Below are 21144 nucleotides of genomic sequence, written 5' to 3'. Positions count from 1 at the left end.
CTTAGAGAGAGGTCACATTTGAGTGACAAGGAGGTTTTCAGGAGGAAATTCAGGCAGTAGTTATTTTTAGGCTAAGTATCAATTTTACAAGAATAAGATTCATCATTACATTCATTAATATTGAGGGCTTGACATATTGGTTTGTTTCCTTTTATTCGGCACTACTTATGTACTTGAGAGATACTTGCCTCTTTATTTGAGAACATAGCAGGTCTCCCCGGATGGGAGTTTAAAATTTTGTTGTTTATTGTGTAGGTCTCCATCCACTGAGATAACATCTTATGACACGATAAATACCTTTATATACCATAGAAGCATGCCCCAGGTGCACCCTTTCCCATACATCACCCCACCACCAACACCCTGCACTAGGTGGCCCTCCCCTACCCTATTTGCCAAAAGAACATCCCCACAATTGTATTTTCAGCCACAGACCTCCACCAGAGTTTACCTGCTCCTTCCTCCAGCTTTCCCTGCAGTTTCATGGATAGCCTAACCCAACCCCTAACCCTTCTCACTCTCACACTCCAGCATCATCAACCATACTCACAACCCTGTACCACCATCAACCCCATCCACTGCCAAACCACCCCCTTCCACCTAATCATAGGTTCTGCTCAGATTATCAGCTCACTACTCTCTACTCCCTTTCTATCTCCTGGTAACTCATCTTCCAGACTCTATCTCTGTGAGTCTGTTCAATATGCTTAGGAGTTGTAATTAGGACATTTAGATGAGGCTACTTCAGTTAAGTTGTGACCCACCTCATTCATGATGGGTCTTAGTCTTCTAACTGGAGTCCTTTATAAGTGGAATGAATACACATGTAGAGAGAGAAAGCCACAGAAGTAAGAAGCTGAAGACAACAAAATTTGGAAGAGAAGGGAGAGACCAGCAGATGTGACCATGTGCCTTGCCATGTGACAGAGGAGTCCAAGATCACCAGCTGTTGGTCTTCAGAAAGAAAGCCTTGTCTTGGTGATGCCTTGGTTTGGATAGTTTCATGACCTCAAAACTTAAATTCCCACTGTTAGAAAAGTCAACCCATTTCACGGTATCTTCTTTCAGCAGCCTAGCAAACTAAAACACCTTGGATACAGCAAAAATAAATACAGCAGAAGATGGCCTATTGGGCTTGAGGTCAGGTCAATGGAAAACATCCAAATTGAAGCACAAAGGAAAACAAAACAAAGAGAACATAAACCATGTATGAGTCATGCTCTAACATGTATGACTGGTGTCCCAGAGTTAGAGGAAAGATTGGGAAGAAAACTGTTTGTAGCAGTTTGAGATTATTTTATGAATCCTCAAAAAAGAGGAGGATTATGTTTATAAATTAATCCATTCCTATGGGTGTGAGACTGATTTGCTAGATTACGACAGTGGGGCATGATTCATGTTGAGTCTCCACCCTCTTATTGGGTCTGATATAAAGGGAAACACAGAGATTCAGACAGACAGAGAAAGAAGGGATTTGGCATATTTGATTCTGCACTGTGAGAGAGAGGATTGCTTAAGCATGAAGCCTCCAAGAGGCTGGGTCCATGGAGTAGCTCAAGAGGAGACCAGTCCTGCTATATGCCTGAGAGCTTACAGCTGAACTTGAGATGAACATGGAACAGCCAAAACTGATATAGAAGGCCTAGAAAGAGACAAGCCCCATGCCTGGTTGCTCAAAGCTGAACTCCAAGAGATGGTAGATTCTGGAGAGGAAAGTAGAGATCTCAACAGAGACTGGTGGCTATCTTGCTTCATCATGTGGCAACAATACCAGGATCTACAGTAGCTAACTTTGTTAAGAAAACACCTGTAATGGTGCCTTGAGTTGGACTTTTCATGGCCTTGGAACTGTAAACTTCTACCCCAAATTAAAAACCCTTTATAAAGGCCAGTACATTTCTGGTGCTTTGCATCAGCAGCACTTTGGCAAACTAAAACACCATTTGAAGTGATGATAGCCAAAAATGTCTCAAATTTGATCAGATATATCTGCTCACAGAGTCAAGAAGCTCAATGAAGCTGAATCAGGATTAAAGCAAAGAACATTACACATAAAGTGCAAATCTTAAAGCTGTTTAGAAAAATAAAGTCAGATTACATTCAGGGTAAGAATGATAAGAATAACAGCTGAAATCTCAACTGAAAATATGAAAGCTAAGCATAGTAGTGATTTGAAATGACAAATTTAAATTACTAAAAATAAAAACATGCTTGGGGAAATGGCTGTGGTTCAATCAGTTGGGCTCCTGCCTACTATATGGGAGGCCCTGGGTTCATGTCCTCGGGCCTCCTTGTGAAGGCAGGCTTGCCTACACTTTGTGGAGAGTCGCCTGGACAGCAAGCACTGTGGAGTGCCACCGGCCTGTAAGCACTGCAGAGAGCTGACTCAGCAAGGTGATGCAAAAACAAAAACAAAAATAAAGGGAGACAAGCAAAAAAAAAAATGCAGGAAATGGATACAGAGAGCAGACAGTAAGCAAGCCACAAGGTGGGGGGTGGGGGATAAAAAAATACAGACGAAGAATGCACAGTGAATAGACACAGAAAGTAGACAGTAAGCAAAAAGCCATGGGGGTGGGTAAGGATAAAAAACAAAACAAAACAAAACAAAAAAAGCTTGACAACCTAGAATTGTGTATCCACTAATGTTGGATTAAAATTCTGCCAACTGATAGGTCATAGTAGTAGTGATATCCTGGAAGCAATGAGTACACCAGACATATAAATCTTGACTTCTAAATACAATTACCCACTAAAGAAATAGGAGTTTTTGGAGAAGTGGCTGATTCCACATGGGGTAAGGAAAGTACAAGCTAAATCTGGAGAATATTGTGATAGAATATGTGGCAGTTTGATATAGTTGTGAATTCCAAAAATAGATATTGGATTATGTTTTTAAACTGGTCTGTCGGGAGTTTCGCATTTACTTAATCAAAACATGATTTGGGTTTTGATTGGGCCACATCAGTAGGGCATTGAGTCCTCACTCCCTGGTGGGTGGGGTCTCACAGATAAAAGACATGGCAAAAGAAGAGAAGTTTGATGTTTGAGTTTTGATGTTGGAGTTTTGAGGCTGGAGACTTGAACTGGAGCCTTGGGAAGTAAGCACATAGAGGAGCTTGGTTGTGAGGAAAGAGAAGCAAGACCCGAGAAAAGAGGAACCCTGAGCCCAGAGAGAAGCAAGACCCCAGAAAATGGGGAACCCAGGAAGCCTGAACCCTGGCAGATGTCGGTAGCCATCTTGCTCCAACATGTGGCAAAAGACTTTGGTGAGGGAAGTAACTCATGCCTTATGGCCTGGTAACTGTAAGCTTCTACCCCAAATGAATACCCATTATAAGAAACAACAGATTTCTGGTATTTTGCATCAGCACCCCTTTCACTGACTAATACAGAGTATAATCAAGTTTTTAGAAATGAAGGGGTTAAACAAATATATACAACATTGGCTTGAAGGGGCTAAATTGGCTAAATCTAAAACATTTGATTAGCCAATAAATAGTGAGGATAAGGTCTTATAACATTAAAAATAAGACTAAACCTATAAGTCCTTAATTACGTAAACAAGCAAACCAGAGAAATTGGAAATCTCTACCTTTCAATATAATGCCAGTTAAGAAGTGTTGAAAGGAGGGTGTATTAGTCAGCCAAAGGGGTGCTAATGAAAAATACCAGAGCTTGCTTGTTTTTTATATAGGGCATTTATTTGGAGTAGAAGCTTACAGTTATCAGGCCATGAAGCATAAACAATTTCCCTCACAAAAGTCTATTGCCACGTGTTGGAGTAGATGGCTGCTGACACCTGTGAGGGTTGAGGCTTCCTGGGTTCCTCTCTTCCAGAGGCTTGCTTCTCTCTGGACTTAGCTGCTCTGCTCCTCTGTGTGCTACTTCCTCGGCTCCAGTTCAAAACTTTAACATCAAAATTCCAACATCAAAATTCCAACTCCTCTGCTCTGCCATGTAGTTTTATCTGTGAGTCTTCACCCACATCCTGCTGATGTGGCCCAATCAAAGCCCCAATCATAATTTAATCATGCCCAGATACAGACCAGTTTACAAACATAATCCAATATTTATTTTTGGAATTCATAAACCATATCAAACTGCTACAGAGGGCACTAAAATAAAACCCCCATCATTTAGCTACATAGTAATACTTGATTCAGTTGAAAATCATAAATGGATGCTAAAACTAGTTGGTAAGTGTTTAATAAGAAACAGAAAATTTTACATTGCTTCATTGTATGCCCTCACAAAATGCTCATTAATTACTAATTAATTAATAAGTAAAAAGATCTTTTAATTAACTTAATAATGCGGAAACCCTGCAGAAATCAGCTTACTCCAGTGAAAATGTTTACATCATGGATTTATGTTTCCAGCCACAATAGTGTGACTAATAATGAATTTGTCCTCCTTTCATAAACAACTAGAACATTGAGCAAAATATATGAAATCACTTTTAAGTCATTGGGTAATAGGAAATCCATGATTACAATTCCTCAGAGAAGAGTGACAAATAAGGCAAGCTATATCCACACACCAGCTTTCTATTTGGAGGAACTTTGCAGAAAATGGTGCAAGAAGGGGAATCACAATCAGAGCATGGCTGAATGGCTGGGTTGAGGAACCACAGATGAGACAATGTAGAAGCCAAAATCAACAGAACTGGTAAGAAAAATTTACATTTACTCCTGCATCTTTTATTATATATAAAGTAATATAATAGTATTTGAAGTAAACTGTGGTAAGTTAAAAGTGCATATTGTGGGTCTATCAGTTCTGGCTAAGATTGGAGTAGCCCCATTCCTCACTAGTTCTCTCCATTAAAGCTAAAAACCTCAGACAAAAGCCAATACATATAAGACTCAGAAAGTGAGAAGGAGAAAGTGAACTGTCCAGGAATCTCAGGACTGAGGAAAGACCTGGAAGAAATTTCCCTGGGTTTTCTTTTTTCCTTCCATATATCCTGAATGAGAATTGGGGAGCCTGCAACCAGAAGCTTCCAATAGGAGCAGATGATAAGGAAAGTCTGCTCCCAGCTAGTCAAAGGACCATGAAAGGGCAGCCTAGCACAACAGAAAACCTTTTAGACAATATTCACCCTACACAACCATACACCAGTGGAAAAATGATCCCTCTTGCAGGCTATTGTGCAACAAAGTGGGAAACTGTACTTCCACCCCCACTGACAACAACAAGGCTGGATGAGGAGCTGTGAGGTAGTGCTAGGAAGTACACTGCTCCCCTGCCCCAGCAGCCCGCAGGTGTCAGTGGGATCCAGGGGGAAGATGAGCTGTCAACCCCTACGCAGCAGTGATCAAGGTGAATAGGGTAATGAGAGGCAGGGCAATGTGAGGCAGGGCTCGTGGGCACTCAGTTTTCCCCTGACTCTGAGAGCAAGTGGGGAGCTGAGAGTCCACCCTCAGCAGCAATGGGCAGAACGAGGCAGTGCAAAGCGTGTTAGTTGGCACTTGGATTCCTCAACCCCTGGTGTCAGTGGGGGAACTGAGCTTGCACTCTCACTCAGACGCTGCAAGGTGTTGCAGGGTGGTGCCAGGCAGAGGTACGTTTTTGCCGTGAGACCCAGTGGGGAGTTAAACTTCCACCCCACTTGGCAGCAATGAGGCAGAATGAGGAGTGTGGATTCGCGGGGCACAGCTGGGAATTAAACTTCCACCTATACCTAGCAAAACATTAGAAGAAATAATTGCTAAAAAATTTGTCCAAATTTGGTGAAAGACATAAACCTGCAGATTTGAAAAACTGAGCAAACACCAATAAAGCAAAAAACCTGAATAACCTTAGGACTGGATCCTTCTGAGCCTGCTGAAAAGAACCCAGCCAGGTGAGACCTTGAATTCAGCTTTGTGAAATCCAGGGCAAAGAACTAGTTAAGCTAACTAGGACTTCTGAAGCTACAGAATTATGAAATAATATATTTGTGTCATTTTAAGCTAAGTTGGTGATAACTTCTTATGGCAAGTCCTTATAGGAAACTAATACAGATCTAAATGTAAAATATAAAATTTTAGAAGAAATTTGAGGAGAAAATCTTAGTGATCTAGAGCTAAGCAAGAGTTCTTAAACATGACACCAAAACCATTATTCTTAAAAGAAATCAATATTGGGCTTTACCAAAATTAAAGACTTGCTTTGTGAAAGACACTATTAAGAGATGAAAAGATAAGCCACATACTGGAAGAAAATATTTATAAATCACGTAGCCAGGGTTCTCTATGGAAACAGAATCAACAGGAGATATCTGTCAATAATATGAGATTTAGTATGAGTCTTTCACGTGACCGTGGGGAGGCACAAGTCCACATTCCACAGATAGGCTACAAACCAGGGGCTCCGATGAGAGTCCATTGAAGGTCCTTGATAAGTTACCAGGAGACGTTGGCAGTCCAAAGACGAACTGGGAAATTCTCTCTGAATGCTGAAATCACTTCCCCTTTTCAGGCATTCAACTGACTGGATAAAGCGTCACTCATTGCTAACAGGCAATTCCCCTGATTGATGTAGATGTAATCAGCTATCTATGCCGTTAACTCACTGGTGACTTAAGTCCATAAATGTCTTTGTATTACAGTTAGCCCAGTGCTTGATTGACCAAACAACTGGGCACAATTACCTGGCCGAGTTGACACATTAGCCTAACCACCACAATGACATATATGACTTTCTTACACTTTATATTGAACAGTAAGAAAACAAATAACCCCATTAGAAAAGGGGCAAAATGTCTGAACAGACACTTCACCAAAGAGGATATAAAGATGGCAAATGAACACATGCAAAGATATTCAATATCATTAGCCTGTAAGGAAATGCAAATTAAAGCCACCATGAGATAAGACTACACACCTACCAAAATAGCTAAAATAATAACACTGACAATACAATACAAAGTGATGACAAGAATGTAGAATAACTGAAACTCTCAGATACTGCTGGTGAGAAGGTAAAATGATACAGTCACTCTGGGAGACAGTTTGGCAGATCGTATAAAGTGAAACATATTTACAATAGATTGAACAATGTCACTCCTGAGTATTTATCCTAGAGAAATGAAAATGTATGTTCACTCAAAAACCTGTGCATAAATGTTCATTGCAGTTTTATTTGTTTTGACCACAAACTTGAAACAACTCATATGGCCTTCAATGAGTGAATGGAAAACAAACAAACAAAAAATGGGCATATTCATTTATTGGAATACTGAGCATCAAAAAGAAAGAAAATATTGATAAACACAACAGCTTGGATGGATCGTAACTTCATTATGTTGAATGGAAAAGTCAATTACAAGAGCGTTAATATTTTATGATTCCATTTATATGACATTTTCAAAATGATAAAATTATAGTGATACAGAACTGATTAGTAGTTTCCAGGGATAGAGTTGGGGTGTGCCCATATGGAATAAGATGAGGGAGTAACTTTGGAATAACGGAACTGTTCTGTATTCAGATGGTGGTGACAACTACATGAAATTACATATATAAAATGCATGGACACACATACACTCACAAATCTGCAGTTAATAGTGTTCTCCCAATGTCAATTTTCTGATTTTGATAATTGTACCATGTTTATGTAAGATGTTAGAACTGGGAGAATCTGGGTCAAGGGTACATGGGAAATTCTATATTACTTTCCAACATTTATGTGAGTTTAAAATTATTTCAAATAAAATGTTAAAAACATTTAACATTATGACTCATCTGGGGAAAACAAATTAAAATCAAATTATCCTGTAGACAGTCATCAAAATGTCTCAATTTAAAACCTGACAATACCAAGTTTTGGTGAGAAGGTGGTGCAACTAGATGACACACATGTTGGGGTTGGTATAAACTGGTTCAATTCACTTTGTAAAACTATCAGTTTTATTAATGTTAAACATACATCTATGCAACAACTTTTACATTTCATATTTTACATTTCAGGTATATATAAGTATATATACCTGAGAGAAATGAGAGCTTATGTTTAAAAATATATTTAATAAGATATGTTGAGACTTTATTCATGATAACCCATACTACTCAAATATCTATTGGGACAGCAGGTAAATAGATGGCGTTTTATTCACAGAACGGAATACTACACATCTCCATGCAATGAAATATTACACTTGGTATATACAACAGTGTGAATGAATTTCACAGACATTATGAAAAGGAAAGAAACTAGACATAAAAGATTTTATATTGCATGATATCACTCATATAAAGTTCCAGAACAGGCAAAACTAATTGGTGCTTTTGAAAGTCAGAAAAATAGTCACCTCTGCATGGGTGGTTATAGACTGGAAAGAGCACAGTGGAAGCATTTGGGATGATAGAAATTTCTATATATTGATGTAGGGGGTGGATCCATGCCTGCGAGCATATGTGAAAATATATCAAGCTGTGCACTTTAGGTGTGTGTATTTTACTGTATTATAGTTATATTTCAATCGAAATTTTTAAAACCCACCAAGATTTTAAAAAGCAAGTCTAGTTTTAATAACCAAGCTTGACTTAGATGTTCACTGTGGTTTACAAAGACCCTGGCTACTCCTATCATCCTGCTCCACCATGGAATAGGTGATTTTTGGTTTAACGCCAGCAAGAACCATATCTGCATTCTCCAAAGGAGAGATATAGAGGGCAAAGGGCAGAGGCCAAAGGCCAAAGACACAAGTCAGTTAAGACTTTCCCCTTGATGGTGCTTTCTTATGGGAACCCTGAATGTAATAGAGAGTAGCCAAATTATGTATTTTAATTGGGCTCATTACTCCAACCCAAGCAAATTAGCTAGAATAGAAATACAATGGCAATTGCTTAGTAGAAGGAGAGAATGGATATTGCATAAGAAATTAGCAGCCTTAAATTAGTTAATAGTCTGAAGACTATTAAGCCACAGAAATTCCCTTACCCTCATCTTTATCCCTCTGTCCCACTACCCATCCAATTATGCTTTAGGGAAACTGTTTGATGGGAAGCATTCTTATTTGGTTTGACTTTCTCTCACAGAGATATTTATTTCAAACCTATATCCCTAATTCCCTAAGTGGATTGGGGGCTTGAGCAAGACTTTTGTACCCTGAGAAATAAATCAGGCTTAAAAAAGGAACTGGATGGGGGTTTTTGTGGTGCACTCAACAGCAAACTGGCTACACAGCTTCCTACCTCACTGATTTTTTGCCACACACCTTTGCCACGCAATGCCTGAAATGATACTTCAATTTGGTGGATTACAAGAAATTTTTGACAAATTGATGAATTCTTAGGCTTTATTAATTTTAGAAATTATTGCTCAACAGGCCAATTTTAACTTTGTGAACAGTTCATCATTCAGTGGTAACTAGAAGAAATATTTAGAATGAGAGAATTAAAAAGATTTTTTTCCCTTTAATTCAGAGCTACTTGTGGAAGAGAATCATGCAGTTAACTCCCGGCCTTCTTAATTTCCATCAAGCAAAATCCCATAGAATATAATTTGAATAGTTCCTTTTTCAGATTCTGCTTGGTGCAACTTAGACTCCAGCCAGACCTTGTCCCCTTTCTCCAGCTGCATGATGGAACTTCCTGAAACTTGCTCATGGCTGTCACTGACCTCACCTTGTTTGTCCCTGATCTGGATGCCATTCTTCATGAGCCCCACCTTGACAGCATTCTGAAATAGCGCAATGTCAAAGCCAACGTGGTATAAGCCGGGCACAGTGCAGGTGAACACTCCAGTAGCCAAGTCAAAGTGGCCTTGATGATTGTGCAGAGCTTCCTGGAAAACGATTGGCTGGGAAGGCCCTGGGAAAGGCCCACTCAGCTTCACACAAAAGGCAGATTATGGTGGGGGTGCATATGCCTTAATATTTCCAGGTAACCCTTGGGGCCCCATTAGTCCTGGCCTACCTGGGAATCCTGTATTTAAAAACAAAAAACAGAAAGAAGAGTTATATACCTATAAATTGTTTTCATTTCATGGTATGTGGATTTCTCCCTCCTTGTGCTTCTACCCCATCCACCTCCTTTCTCCTTATCCTTCATGGCCCAGCTTAAGTATCACTGCTCTGAGAAGCTTATTTTGTCTACTCCAGACTTGGATATTTCTGTCTTTTTGCCATGGAATACCACATTGGTATTTACTGTTATCATGGTCACAAAGAATTGTTGTAATCCTTCCCTTAAGTGACTGTTTCCTTGTGTAAATTGGGAGTCAAGGTCTTACTTTATTTTGTTTCTTTTTTTTAACAAGGCAATTTTATTAATACATATTAATAAAGCATATGATTCATTTTAAGTGTACAATCAACGGTATTTGATATAATCACATGGTTGTGCATTCATCACTTCAATCATTAGAGCATTTTCATTATTTCACTGATAATAATAATAATAAGAAGAAGAATAAAAAACAGACAAAGAAGAAAATTTTTCACCTCTCAGTCTATGTTTCTGTTGCAATTTAGTTTCTTAATGTCATGGGCAGTGTCAGGTAAAAAATTAGCACTCAATGTCTATTTGGTGAATGCATGATTAAATGAATAAATGTATGAATTGTTCTTCAAATATGTATAGCCAATAGCCCCATGCTAAAAAACAAAGAGTATCTACAACTGCAAGCAAAACAGTTCCTTCCATCTGCCCCATTAGATCTAAGCCACCTCTCAATTTGAAGCAGAACAAGCATCATCTTCCCCAAATCCCCAAGACTGAGGAATGAACAGTCATAATGGAGGGAATGCAACCATGGACCAAAGTAGACATTATTATTGTAGTAACAGAAGAACTTGTAACATTGATATAACAATAGTGGTTACCAAAGTTTCTGAGGTGGGGGGGGGAAGGGAGAAATAGGTGGAACATAGGGCATTGGAATTGTTATGTTTGATATTGCAATAACCAATACAGGTCATTATACATTTTGCCAAAATCTTTAAAGCTGTACGCTAGAAATTGTAAACCATAATGTAAACTGTAGACCTTGGTTAGTAGCAATGCTTCAATAGTTGTTCATCAGTTGTAACAAATGTACCACATTAATGTAGATATTATTAATAGGGAAAATTTGGAAGGGGGAAGGGATGGATATATGGGAATCTTCTATACTTGTGATGTAACTTTCCTGTAATCTAAAACTTCTTTAAAAATAAAGCTTATTAGATGGAAAAAAAAACCATGTATACCCTCATCTTTTATTTACACTGAGGCTAAGAATTAAGTATCGCTCTTAGGAGGAAGTCATCCAGACAAATCCAGGGGTCACATTATGACAGAACTTAATGGAAACCTTGAGCAGTGGTGACCAAACCTGCCTGTTTAGTAGTATCAGTTGTGGAGTAAACCAGTGACTCAGGGCTAAGTTACACTGTGTCCCTTTAGAATCAGAATCTCTTGGGTAGAAACTAGGGACATGCATGTTTGTCAAGGTCATGGGTGATTCTAATACTCAGCCATGTTTGAAAACCATTGCCTTAAGTACAATACAGGTGTTCAGAGCTGTTGGGCTCTCCATCCAGTTTAGGCCAGTATACCTTTCAGCAACACAAGAGAACAATAGTCTAATGTGTCTGCTGACCCATGCACCTGGTTCATTACTAGGTAAACCTCCCCTCATGCCTACACTGTGTGGTATCTATTTGAGTGCACTATACTGCATGCAGGCAAAGCAACTATAGCTGTAGTTATAAGCTTCAGATTGGAGTACACATCAATTGTGCCTAAATATTACAGCTATATTTAATACATCTATTTCTTGTAAGTAGGAACTGTCTCAGCTGAAGAATCTTCTGACTTTTCATGGTTAAGCAAAAGAACCCATGGTCATTATTACCAAGAAATGATTTACCTCCATGACAATATTCTTATCAGATCACCTGGAAGATTTCAATGAGTCTATGAACATTTCAATGAAAGAGAAAGTATAAAAAGGTAAAGAGAACAATCATAGTGGCAACAATTAAAAACCACAGCAGGGGGGGTACTGGGTTCCTGGCCAGTGGTGCTCTGTCGTGGTCCCTAAGGGAGCAGCGACAGTCTCCCAGGTACAGCGGTGGGGACCGGGAGGGAGTGAGGGTTCAACAGTGAGCCCCTGATGCTAATGACTATGCTTGTGAGCTGATAAACCTAAAATAAGAACAAGGCCTAGAGCAACATTGTGCCTGGGAATTTCCTCCTGTCAGCCTTCATGTTACTCAAATGTGGCCAGTCTCGAAGCCAAACTCAGCATGTAAATGCAATGCCTTCCCCCCAGCGTGGGACATGACACCCGGGGATGAGCCTCCCTGGCAACGAGGGACCACTATCAACTACCGACTGATGATGCAACTGGAAAAGGACCTTGTACGGAAGGTTCAATGCGGATCGGCAGAATGTCCATGTCTACATAGAATAACATGACTTTAAGATGCTGTTTGACCTAAAGTAAGGGGGAAATGGAAAGGAGAAATGGGTTTGTGTGGCTACGAGTTTCTAAAAAAGAGTCTGGAGGCTGGCAGAAGGATTGCCCTCATGCACAACTGGGCAGAGTCAGAGAGACAGATAAAGCAGATACAACCCCCGGGTATTGGTTCCTCTGAAGGCTAAAGAGACCCATGAGAGTTATGGTCATGGCCGATGGGGTTAACTGCCAGGGCAGATGGCCCCTCTTTGGAAATGGTGTTTATGTGTGATGAATCTGGACTCAGATGGGATCTCCCTTCATAAGACTTTCATGCTAATGTGCTGGAGGTGCAGTTATTGTTGGGGTTTAAGATATATTTAGGGGATTTGAATCTCTGGACTGACAGTGTGATAGCCAGGTCCTGAGCCTCAACGGACTCCAGCACCTACAATCTGATTTATTGGACTTACCACACTCAGCTAAGATGGAGTTGAAGAAGGACAACCACCACACCATGGAGCCTAGAGTGATTACAACTGAAAGTGGGAGGATTGCATCCAGCATCCATGTGGAATCTGAGCCTCCTCTTGACATAGAGGTGCAATGGACACAACCAATCCAATGTCCACATAGAAGAGGTGGCATTGGATTGGGAAAAGTGGACATGGTGGACGATGGGTATGGGGAAAGGCAGGAAGAGATGAGAGGTGGAGGCGTCTTTGGGACATGGAGCTGCCCTGGATGGTGCCTCAGAGGTAATCACCAGACATTGTAAATCCTCACAGGGCCCACTGGATGGAATGGAGGAGAGTATGGGCCATGATGTGGACCATTGTCTATGAGGTGCAGAGGTGCCCAAAGATGTACTTACCAAATCCAATGGATGTGTCATGATGATGGGAACGAGTGTTGTTGGGGGGGGAGGGGGGGGGTGGGGGGGTGGGGTTGAATGGGACCTCACATATATATATTTTTTTAATGTAATATTATTACAAAGTCAATAAAAAAAAAAGGAGGGAAAAAAAAAAAGGTAAAGAGAAAAAAAATTCTTTTCACCTGTTATTCCAGGTGGCCCTGGTACACCTGGGATCCCTGGAAGTCCTGGGAGTCCCCAAGTGTCACAAGGCAGAGGATCTCCTGAAAAACTTAAATCAGTCACAAGTACTGGGATATATATAACCCAAATCCAGAAACCTAAAGTGGAAGAAAAAGGGAATACAAACAGATTGGGAGATGGATCGGCAGCGCTTGAAGGGATTGTACTGCCAAGTGTGTCCAGTGGCAACGTAGTCTCACAATTTCAAGAAATCAATATAATTTTGGTCTTTTGTTCTACCAAATGCCACATGTCACACTGACTCATCCAGAGTAGCTTAAGAGGGACTTTTGATTATAATGGGCACAAGAATATCCAAGGAATTCAGTGAATCCATCCTATTTGAAAACATGTTATTGCTTTCCCAAACTTCCCCAGCTCTAGAGGTTGCCTCTGGTGGACTCAAGACCTCCTGCCATCTGCTTAGCAACTCTTTTTAAATAATTGGTTTGAGTAGCCTTGTTTCTGTGATGATTAAGCACCCACTTTGCTCACATCTTATTCTATAGTATCATTGCCCCATCGCTATTTCTATGGCCTTGGAAAATGGAAGATATATAGTGAATGGCTATTTGATAGTGAGGGAATGAATAAATACCAAACACAGAATTAGCCAGCTACTCTTTTCCACTATACTAGAGATTTTTATTTAGTACAGTGGCATGCATTTCACTCTGCAAGCTAGTGTAGATGATTATATTTGCATTGTACTTGTTTCTATTAATGGCATTTAGTACATTAATGGCATTTATTTTCTATTAATGGTATTTAGTACAGTGCATGCATTTCACTCTGCAAGCTAGTGTAGATGATTATATTTGCATTGTACTTGTTTCTATTAATGGACCTTATATTGTCACCTTTGAGGGACTATCAGATCCTTGAGGGCAGTATTGAATATTTCATCTGTCCTCAATAATTTACCTTTATGGATTACAAACATATACAACAACTACAGAAATTTGACTCAGGAAACATAATATGAACTTACCATGATTAACACTCTTGAAAGTAGAATGTTTCTACATGTTAATGATTAGTCAGTAACCATAACTTTTAGAACATGCTCTCAATTTCAAGCCAGTCATCAATTACATATTTTGGCATGAAACCTGGCTCTAATTTCTGATTTAAGTGCTCTTCTTCCAGAGATGAAGGGAAGTCAGGAAAGGAAACAGCACACTGATTTATGTGCATGTTTTTAAAGTCAGAGGATATGGACTCAAACCCTAGCTTGGCTATCTCTAAGCTGACTGACCTTGGGCAAGTCACCTAACTGTTCTCCCAGCCTCAACTGTAGAATGGTTCTGTGAGTACCTATCTACCTTGTTTAGTTGTTTTAAGGTTTACAGAAAATGATGTACGTAAATTTCCTGAAGCTATTTTGTATTTCTTAAAAGTTATTTTTCACTTTTGTTCTTTTTTATATCTTCCAAGGAAAGGGTAACCTGATTTTAAAACTGGGAGAACATTATTTCCCAGCGTTCTGACAATCTATCACCTAACACCCAGGTACATACCTCAAAACAATTTTAAAATAGTTATGAGAATATATTGAACATTTTGGCACATTCCATTGCTTCACATTTCCCAAACTCCTCTATGAAACAGTGAGAAGCTTGGTATTATATTCAACTCTCTGGAGAAGGGGAAACTGAGGCTTGGAAGGAGTGGGTTGAATTTCCTCTGTGTTTTAAGTTTTTGAGGATGGAACCAGAGTTGAAATTTTCATCTAAATTTCAACCCTGTCTTCATACCTACAACTTATTTCCTCTAGTCTTCATTTTAGATAAATTTTCTTCAATTTTTATGTAATCATAAAAATCTATATTATTTTAATCTGCTTATATGATTCTAAGATAATATGTGAATTTATGTGAACACTTCTCAAATACTTTGTGTAAGTAGGGAATATGAGGGAAACAGAGAGAAAAAAGAGTGGTATGGAAAAAAGATACAAACAACTCACTGCTTTTAAAATACAGATTGGGAATTTCAAAAATTAATAACTAATAATAGATATGATCAAGAATATACTTTAATTACACATTATAACCAGTTGAATAGTAAGGGAAGTAACGATGGTTGGGGAGATAATGAGCAGGAATATCAAAAAAAGACTTAGGGGCTGACTGAAGACAGTTGTGGATTCTTTTTAAAAGGGCAGTCTTTTTAAAATTTTTTTATTTCTTTCCTCTTCCCGCTCCTCCCTTGCCCCCAGTTGTCTGCTCTCTGTGTCCATTCGCTGTATGTTCTTCTGTGACCACTTCTATCCTTATCAGCGGCACCGGGAATCTGAGTTTCTTTTTTTGCTGTTGCCTCATCTTGTGTCAGCTCTCCATGTGTGGCGCCATTCTTGGGCAGGCTGCAATTTCTTTTGCACTGGGCGGCTCTCCGTACAGGGCGCACTCCTTGTGTGTGGGGCTCCCCTACACAGGGGACACCCCTGTGTGGCAGGGCACTCCTTACGCTCATCAGCACTGCGCATGGGCCAGCTCCACACGGGTCAAGGAGACCCGGGGTTTGAACTGTGGACCTCCCATGTGGCAGGCGGAGACCCTATCCATTGGGTTAAGTCCGCTTCCCTAAAAGGGCTATCTTGAAGATAAATCTTGTTTGAAGCTTCAGAGGAACTAAGTTGCCTTTGATAATTAAATAGTGGAATGATCAAATGTTGAATTCCATAAACAAAAATTCATTAACTTAAAAAACAAACAAACTTTAAGACAAGAGAAAGATAAAAAAGGGACTGAAAACAGAATCAAAGAGAATAAACAGTAAACATAGGGATAGTCATAGTGAAACATATCTGGGTTTGAAATAAATACATAGAAAGTCAGAAGCAGAGACAGCAAGAAGGGGAAATGTTAACACGGAGAATAATGTATTTGTTGCTTGTTCACTTAGATTATGAGCATCATAGTTTAAAATTTAATATGTAATTAAAAATAAAATATAAATTGGTTATCATCCATTCTTTTTTAAAAAATTTATGTCATAAAAACCCTCATTTAATTGGAAATGATTTACAATTAATTCCAAATAGAGGGAAGAGGTCTTGGTTCCCAATTGACTTCACTTTTAGTACTTTCTTCTGTTTGCAAATATCCAATTGGCATGTTAGAAAAGATGTCCTTTTTGTCTAGCATTATGGAAAAGTCCCTTCCAGGATTTTTCTAATAAAAAATAGAAAGAAGAAAATACTTTGGAAATCACTCTTTATAAATACAATGGCTTTATTTCATTATGACAGACATTAATGAACACTTACCTGCAATGCCCATGGAAAGACCTTTTCTACTTTCCCCAGGCACTGATACTCTTTCAATGAATCCTAGCTTATCTGTTTGATTTTTGAAACTTTGGGGACAATGGTTTAATAAATTTATTTCTATCAATATTTGATTTCCTGGTCTTCTGAAGTTGAAGTCAGGTTTAATTTCTAACCAGAGTAGTTAAACATTCAAATATGTTCAAGGAAGGTGACATCCAAACTGAAACACCTATGTTCACTCAGCTATGGCAGCCGCCTCTTTTGATGAATGGACGAACCTGAGCCTCTTAACCTGGTGAACTTTGTTTTTGTTTTTTTTTGTCTGTCACGATCATTTCATCATTACCCTGTGTACTGACCTCTGTCTATTCCAGAACAACAGAAATAAGAGAGCTGGACTAGACCTTGTTTTCACTAGTCTAAACACATAATTTTATATATTGGAAAACTGAAGCCCAGAGAGAAAGTGACTTAGTTTATAAAGTCAGGGTTATATGTAGGACAAGAAAGGTTTTTCTTTGAATTAAGAGCCTAGGAAGTTTTCCTTCTGCTTCTCTCCCTTACTATCAATATTTTCTGGAAATCTCTTGCTTTACTATAATAAGCCCTCTACTGCCATCCTGATAGGCTAGCCAGGTACTCTTCTTGCTGAGGTGAACCTAAGTTAAATTGTGCCGTGCCATGCAGGGGTGTCCCCCATGTAAGGGAGCCCCATGTGCAAAGAGTGCACCCCGTAAGGAGAGCCACCCAGCGCGAAAAAAGTACAGCCTGCCCAGGAGTGGTGTCACACACACACAGAGCTGACACAAGATGACGAAACAAAGACACAGATTCTCAGTGCAGCTGACAAGAATACAAGTAGACACAGAAGAACACACCAGCAAATGGACACAGAGAGCAGACCACTTGGGGAGGGGGAAAGGGGAGAGAAATAAATTTTAAAAAATTAATTAATTGAGGGCAAGACTTTGGAAATGACATTATGTCCTCTTGTTTGAGTGGGCTATTACATGCTTACCAGGTAATGAGGGGCCCTGGATTATAGTGAATCCAACAGGTCCATGAACCCACCCAGGTGTCAATTCCCAGTCTCTTAACGTATAATCATAATGGTCAGTCTTGGCAGTTAGCAGAGCTCACATATTAGTTCTTTGGTTTATTATAGTATGGAAGGTCAGACTGAAGCCTCTAATATTGACCCCACCCCAACTCCCAGCCAAGATGGAAAACCAATAACAGTATCACACTAAAATGCTGGAAAAATCCCCTTAAGGTATTCTGGTCAGTAATCTCAGTCAAGAGAAATTAATAAGGTCTAAACACATGGAGAAAGTCAGGGCCTAGTCAAGAGAAAGAAATCACACAGTAATTTAAACAGAGAATTTAATATAAAGAATTGTTATTGGGTTTCCAGTTTCCAGTCTGGCATGTAAGGATCTGGAAGTTGTTTCCCCTGTCCCAACACCAAGGAATAAACAAAATTCTTCTTGGGTATATCAGAGATTTGAGGTCACAGGGCAAATCACTGTCCCTAAAACAGGAAAGAGATGGGAAAACAAAGTGGCAGCTTACCTGGAAAAGAAGCCCAGGCACAGAAACTCTCTTCTGGAATCAGTACCGGTAGGAATGCTGAACTGTAACTGGCAAAATGCTGGAGTTTCAGCATCAACTAGTTTGACAGTTCAAGATTTTGGGGGTGGGGGTCCCTATGTTTTTCTGAGTTTTACCTCAACAACTTCTGCAAGGTTCTCAGGGTGAATATTTGTATCAGTCAGGGTTTCCTAGAGAAACAGAACCAATAGAAGATATATGTAAATATTACCAGATTTTTATGAGCATTGTCTCATGATACTGTGGGGATGCCTAAGTCCAGATTTCACGGGACGGCTAGCAAGCTGGGAACTCCAATGAAGGTTGTTGATGAATTCCCCAGAAGAAGTTGCTTGGCTGAAGGAGAGATGGAAATTCCCTCTTCTGACTGCTGAAACCATCTCTTCTAGTTTTAAAGTCTTCAAATGATTGAATGAGATTTCTCTCCTTGTTGAAGGCAATCTCATTAGTTGATTGTAGAGGTAGTCAGCCACAGATGTAATCAATTTGCTGACTATTCAAGTCATCAAAATATCCTCACAGTAACAATCAGGCCAGGGCTTGCTTGACCAAACAACTGGACACTATAATCTGGTCAAGTTGACACCTGAGCTTGACCATCACAATACTGGATAAAATTCCCCTTATGCTTCCAGCAGGGGGAGTTTTGAATTCCCATTCAAAATCCATTTTGAAATATGCCCAGTGATCTGTTCTTAACCAAAGATAGCCCTCAGATGAAACTATTTTACCTGAGCCTGGCTTACATGGGTTTTATCAGAGTGAGTTGACTTGGGGGAAGATAATTACCAAACTCTAGCCCTCTCTAGATTTTGACTAGGGAAATAAAATTCCAAACTCCAGGCCTCTTTAACCCTCTTGTGTCATATAAGGGAGCAGAAAAAAGCAGCCCAGGGGCACATGCTTAGTAAATGACTAAGACCAAATCATAGAATTATAGGACCTTTTCCAGCCCCTCCAAAAATTTTTGACATGTTATCAATAAGGCTTCTGTATTATTACATAAAGGACACAGTGGAAAGAATTGAAAGGTTCAGTCACAACAGGGAAGAAAAAAACAAGGACACCAGAGGAAATTTTATCCCCTGGTATCTACAGCTATAGCAAACAATAAATATAGTCTAACTCCTAGCCAAATAAACATAAAACCTTACACTAAAGATCTATTGACCTCAGTTCTTTTTACTCAGTGTATCATGCCCACCTTTCAAAAAAATTACAAAGCCTACGAAAAGGGAAATAAGAAAGTTTGAAGAAACAGAGAAGCATTAGAAACAGGTTTGGATATGGTAGAGATATTGGAGTTATCAGACTGGGATTTAAAATAACCATGATTACTATGCTAAGAGCACTAACAGAATTGGACAATATGAAAAATAAATGGGAAATATAAGGAGAGATGGAAACTCTAAGAGTCAAAAGCTATACTAGAAATAAAAAACACTTTAATGGGTTCACCAGTAGACTGGACCAGCTGATAAAAGAATCGCTGAACCTGAAGACAAGTCAATAGAAACTCCCAAAACTGAAATTTAAAGTGAAGAAGAATGAAAAATATGAAACAGGATATGGAAAACTTTTAGGGTGAGTACAGTCCTGTGGTGGTGGATATATGACTGTCCAAAACCATAGAATGTTATACTACAAATAATAAATTTTGTTGTATGAAATAGTTTTTAATAATTAACTAGGATGTTAGGAGTTACTGGAATAAAACTCAGAAGGTGACTAATTGTATTACAAATGTATAACACTGAAGGGAACAGGTAAAATTACGGAGTAGAAAAAAAGTTTTTGACAATGTACCATAAGGACAAAGACAAAAAAAACTGTACATAAACAGTGAACTCTATTTGGTAAATTTGTTTTGTGTGTTTATTTGAAAAGCTTAAGAAAATTGATAAAACCTCTAGCCAAGCTAACCAAGAGAAAAGGAGAGAAGACACAAATTACTAATATCAGAAATGAAAGAGGGACCATCACTACTGATCCCATGGCCATTTAAAGGATAGTAAAGGAATACTATCAATAACCCTCTGCTCATGAATTTTATAACTTAGATGCAATGAACAAATATCTTGGAGGATGTAATGTACCAAAACTTATACAATGATTGGGAACAAGACAAGCATGTCTTCTTTCCCATTCTTATTCAATTGTATTGGAAGTTGAACCTAATGCAATAAGATATGAAAAGGAGATAAACGTATAGAGATTAAGCAGGAAGAAATAAAACTGAATTTGTTCACAGATGATATGATTAGCTATGTAGAAAATCCCAAAAAATTAGCAACAACAAAAAGCCCTCCTGGAACTAATAAGCAATTAAAACAAGGTCGTAGGGCACAAGACTAATATACAAAAGTCAATTATTTTCCCATATGCTAGAAAAGAACAATCAAAATTTGAAATTAAAAATACATAAATCTGGGAGTGGTTGTAGCTCAAGTGGTTGAGTGCCTAGTTCCCAAATATGAGGAATCAGGTTTAATCTCTGGTACCATTTAAAAGGCATCCAAATTGGAAAGGAAGAAGTCAAAATTTCACTATTTGCAGATGACATAAGCCTATATATAGAAAGCCCTGAGAAATCTACAACAAAGCTTCTAGAACTTATATATGAGTTCAGTAAAGTTGCAGGTTATAAGATCAATGTGCAAAAATCAGTAGCATTTCTGTACACAAATAATGAGCAATCTGACGAGGAAATCAAGGAAAAATACCATTTATAACAGTAAATAAACAAATCAAATACCTAGGATAAATTTAACTAAAGATGTAAAAGACT

The 21144-nt window shown here is 38.9% G+C and overlaps 1 protein-coding gene across 1 annotated transcript; it reads right to left on the bottom strand.

Moving 5' to 3' along the window:
* Positions 1–9456: 9456 nt before the first annotated feature.
* Positions 9457–12372, bottom strand: LOC139440109 (protein HP-25 homolog 1-like). The gene is made up of 3 exons (XM_071218736.1): positions 12306–12372; positions 9906–9914; positions 9457–9800 (listed from the first exon to the last, which is right to left on the bottom strand). Exons 1-3 carry the CDS (start codon positions 12370–12372, stop codon positions 9457–9459), a joined length of 420 nt encoding a protein of 139 aa, XP_071074837.1.
* Positions 12373–21144: the final 8772 nt, after the last annotated feature.

The sequence above is a fragment of the Dasypus novemcinctus genome, chromosome 12 (genome assembly GCF_030445035.2).
Source record: "Dasypus novemcinctus isolate mDasNov1 chromosome 12, mDasNov1.1.hap2, whole genome shotgun sequence".
Classification (NCBI taxonomy): Eukaryota; Metazoa; Chordata; class Mammalia; order Cingulata; family Dasypodidae; genus Dasypus; species Dasypus novemcinctus.
This window is presented reverse-complemented; position numbering and strand designations above follow the sequence as displayed.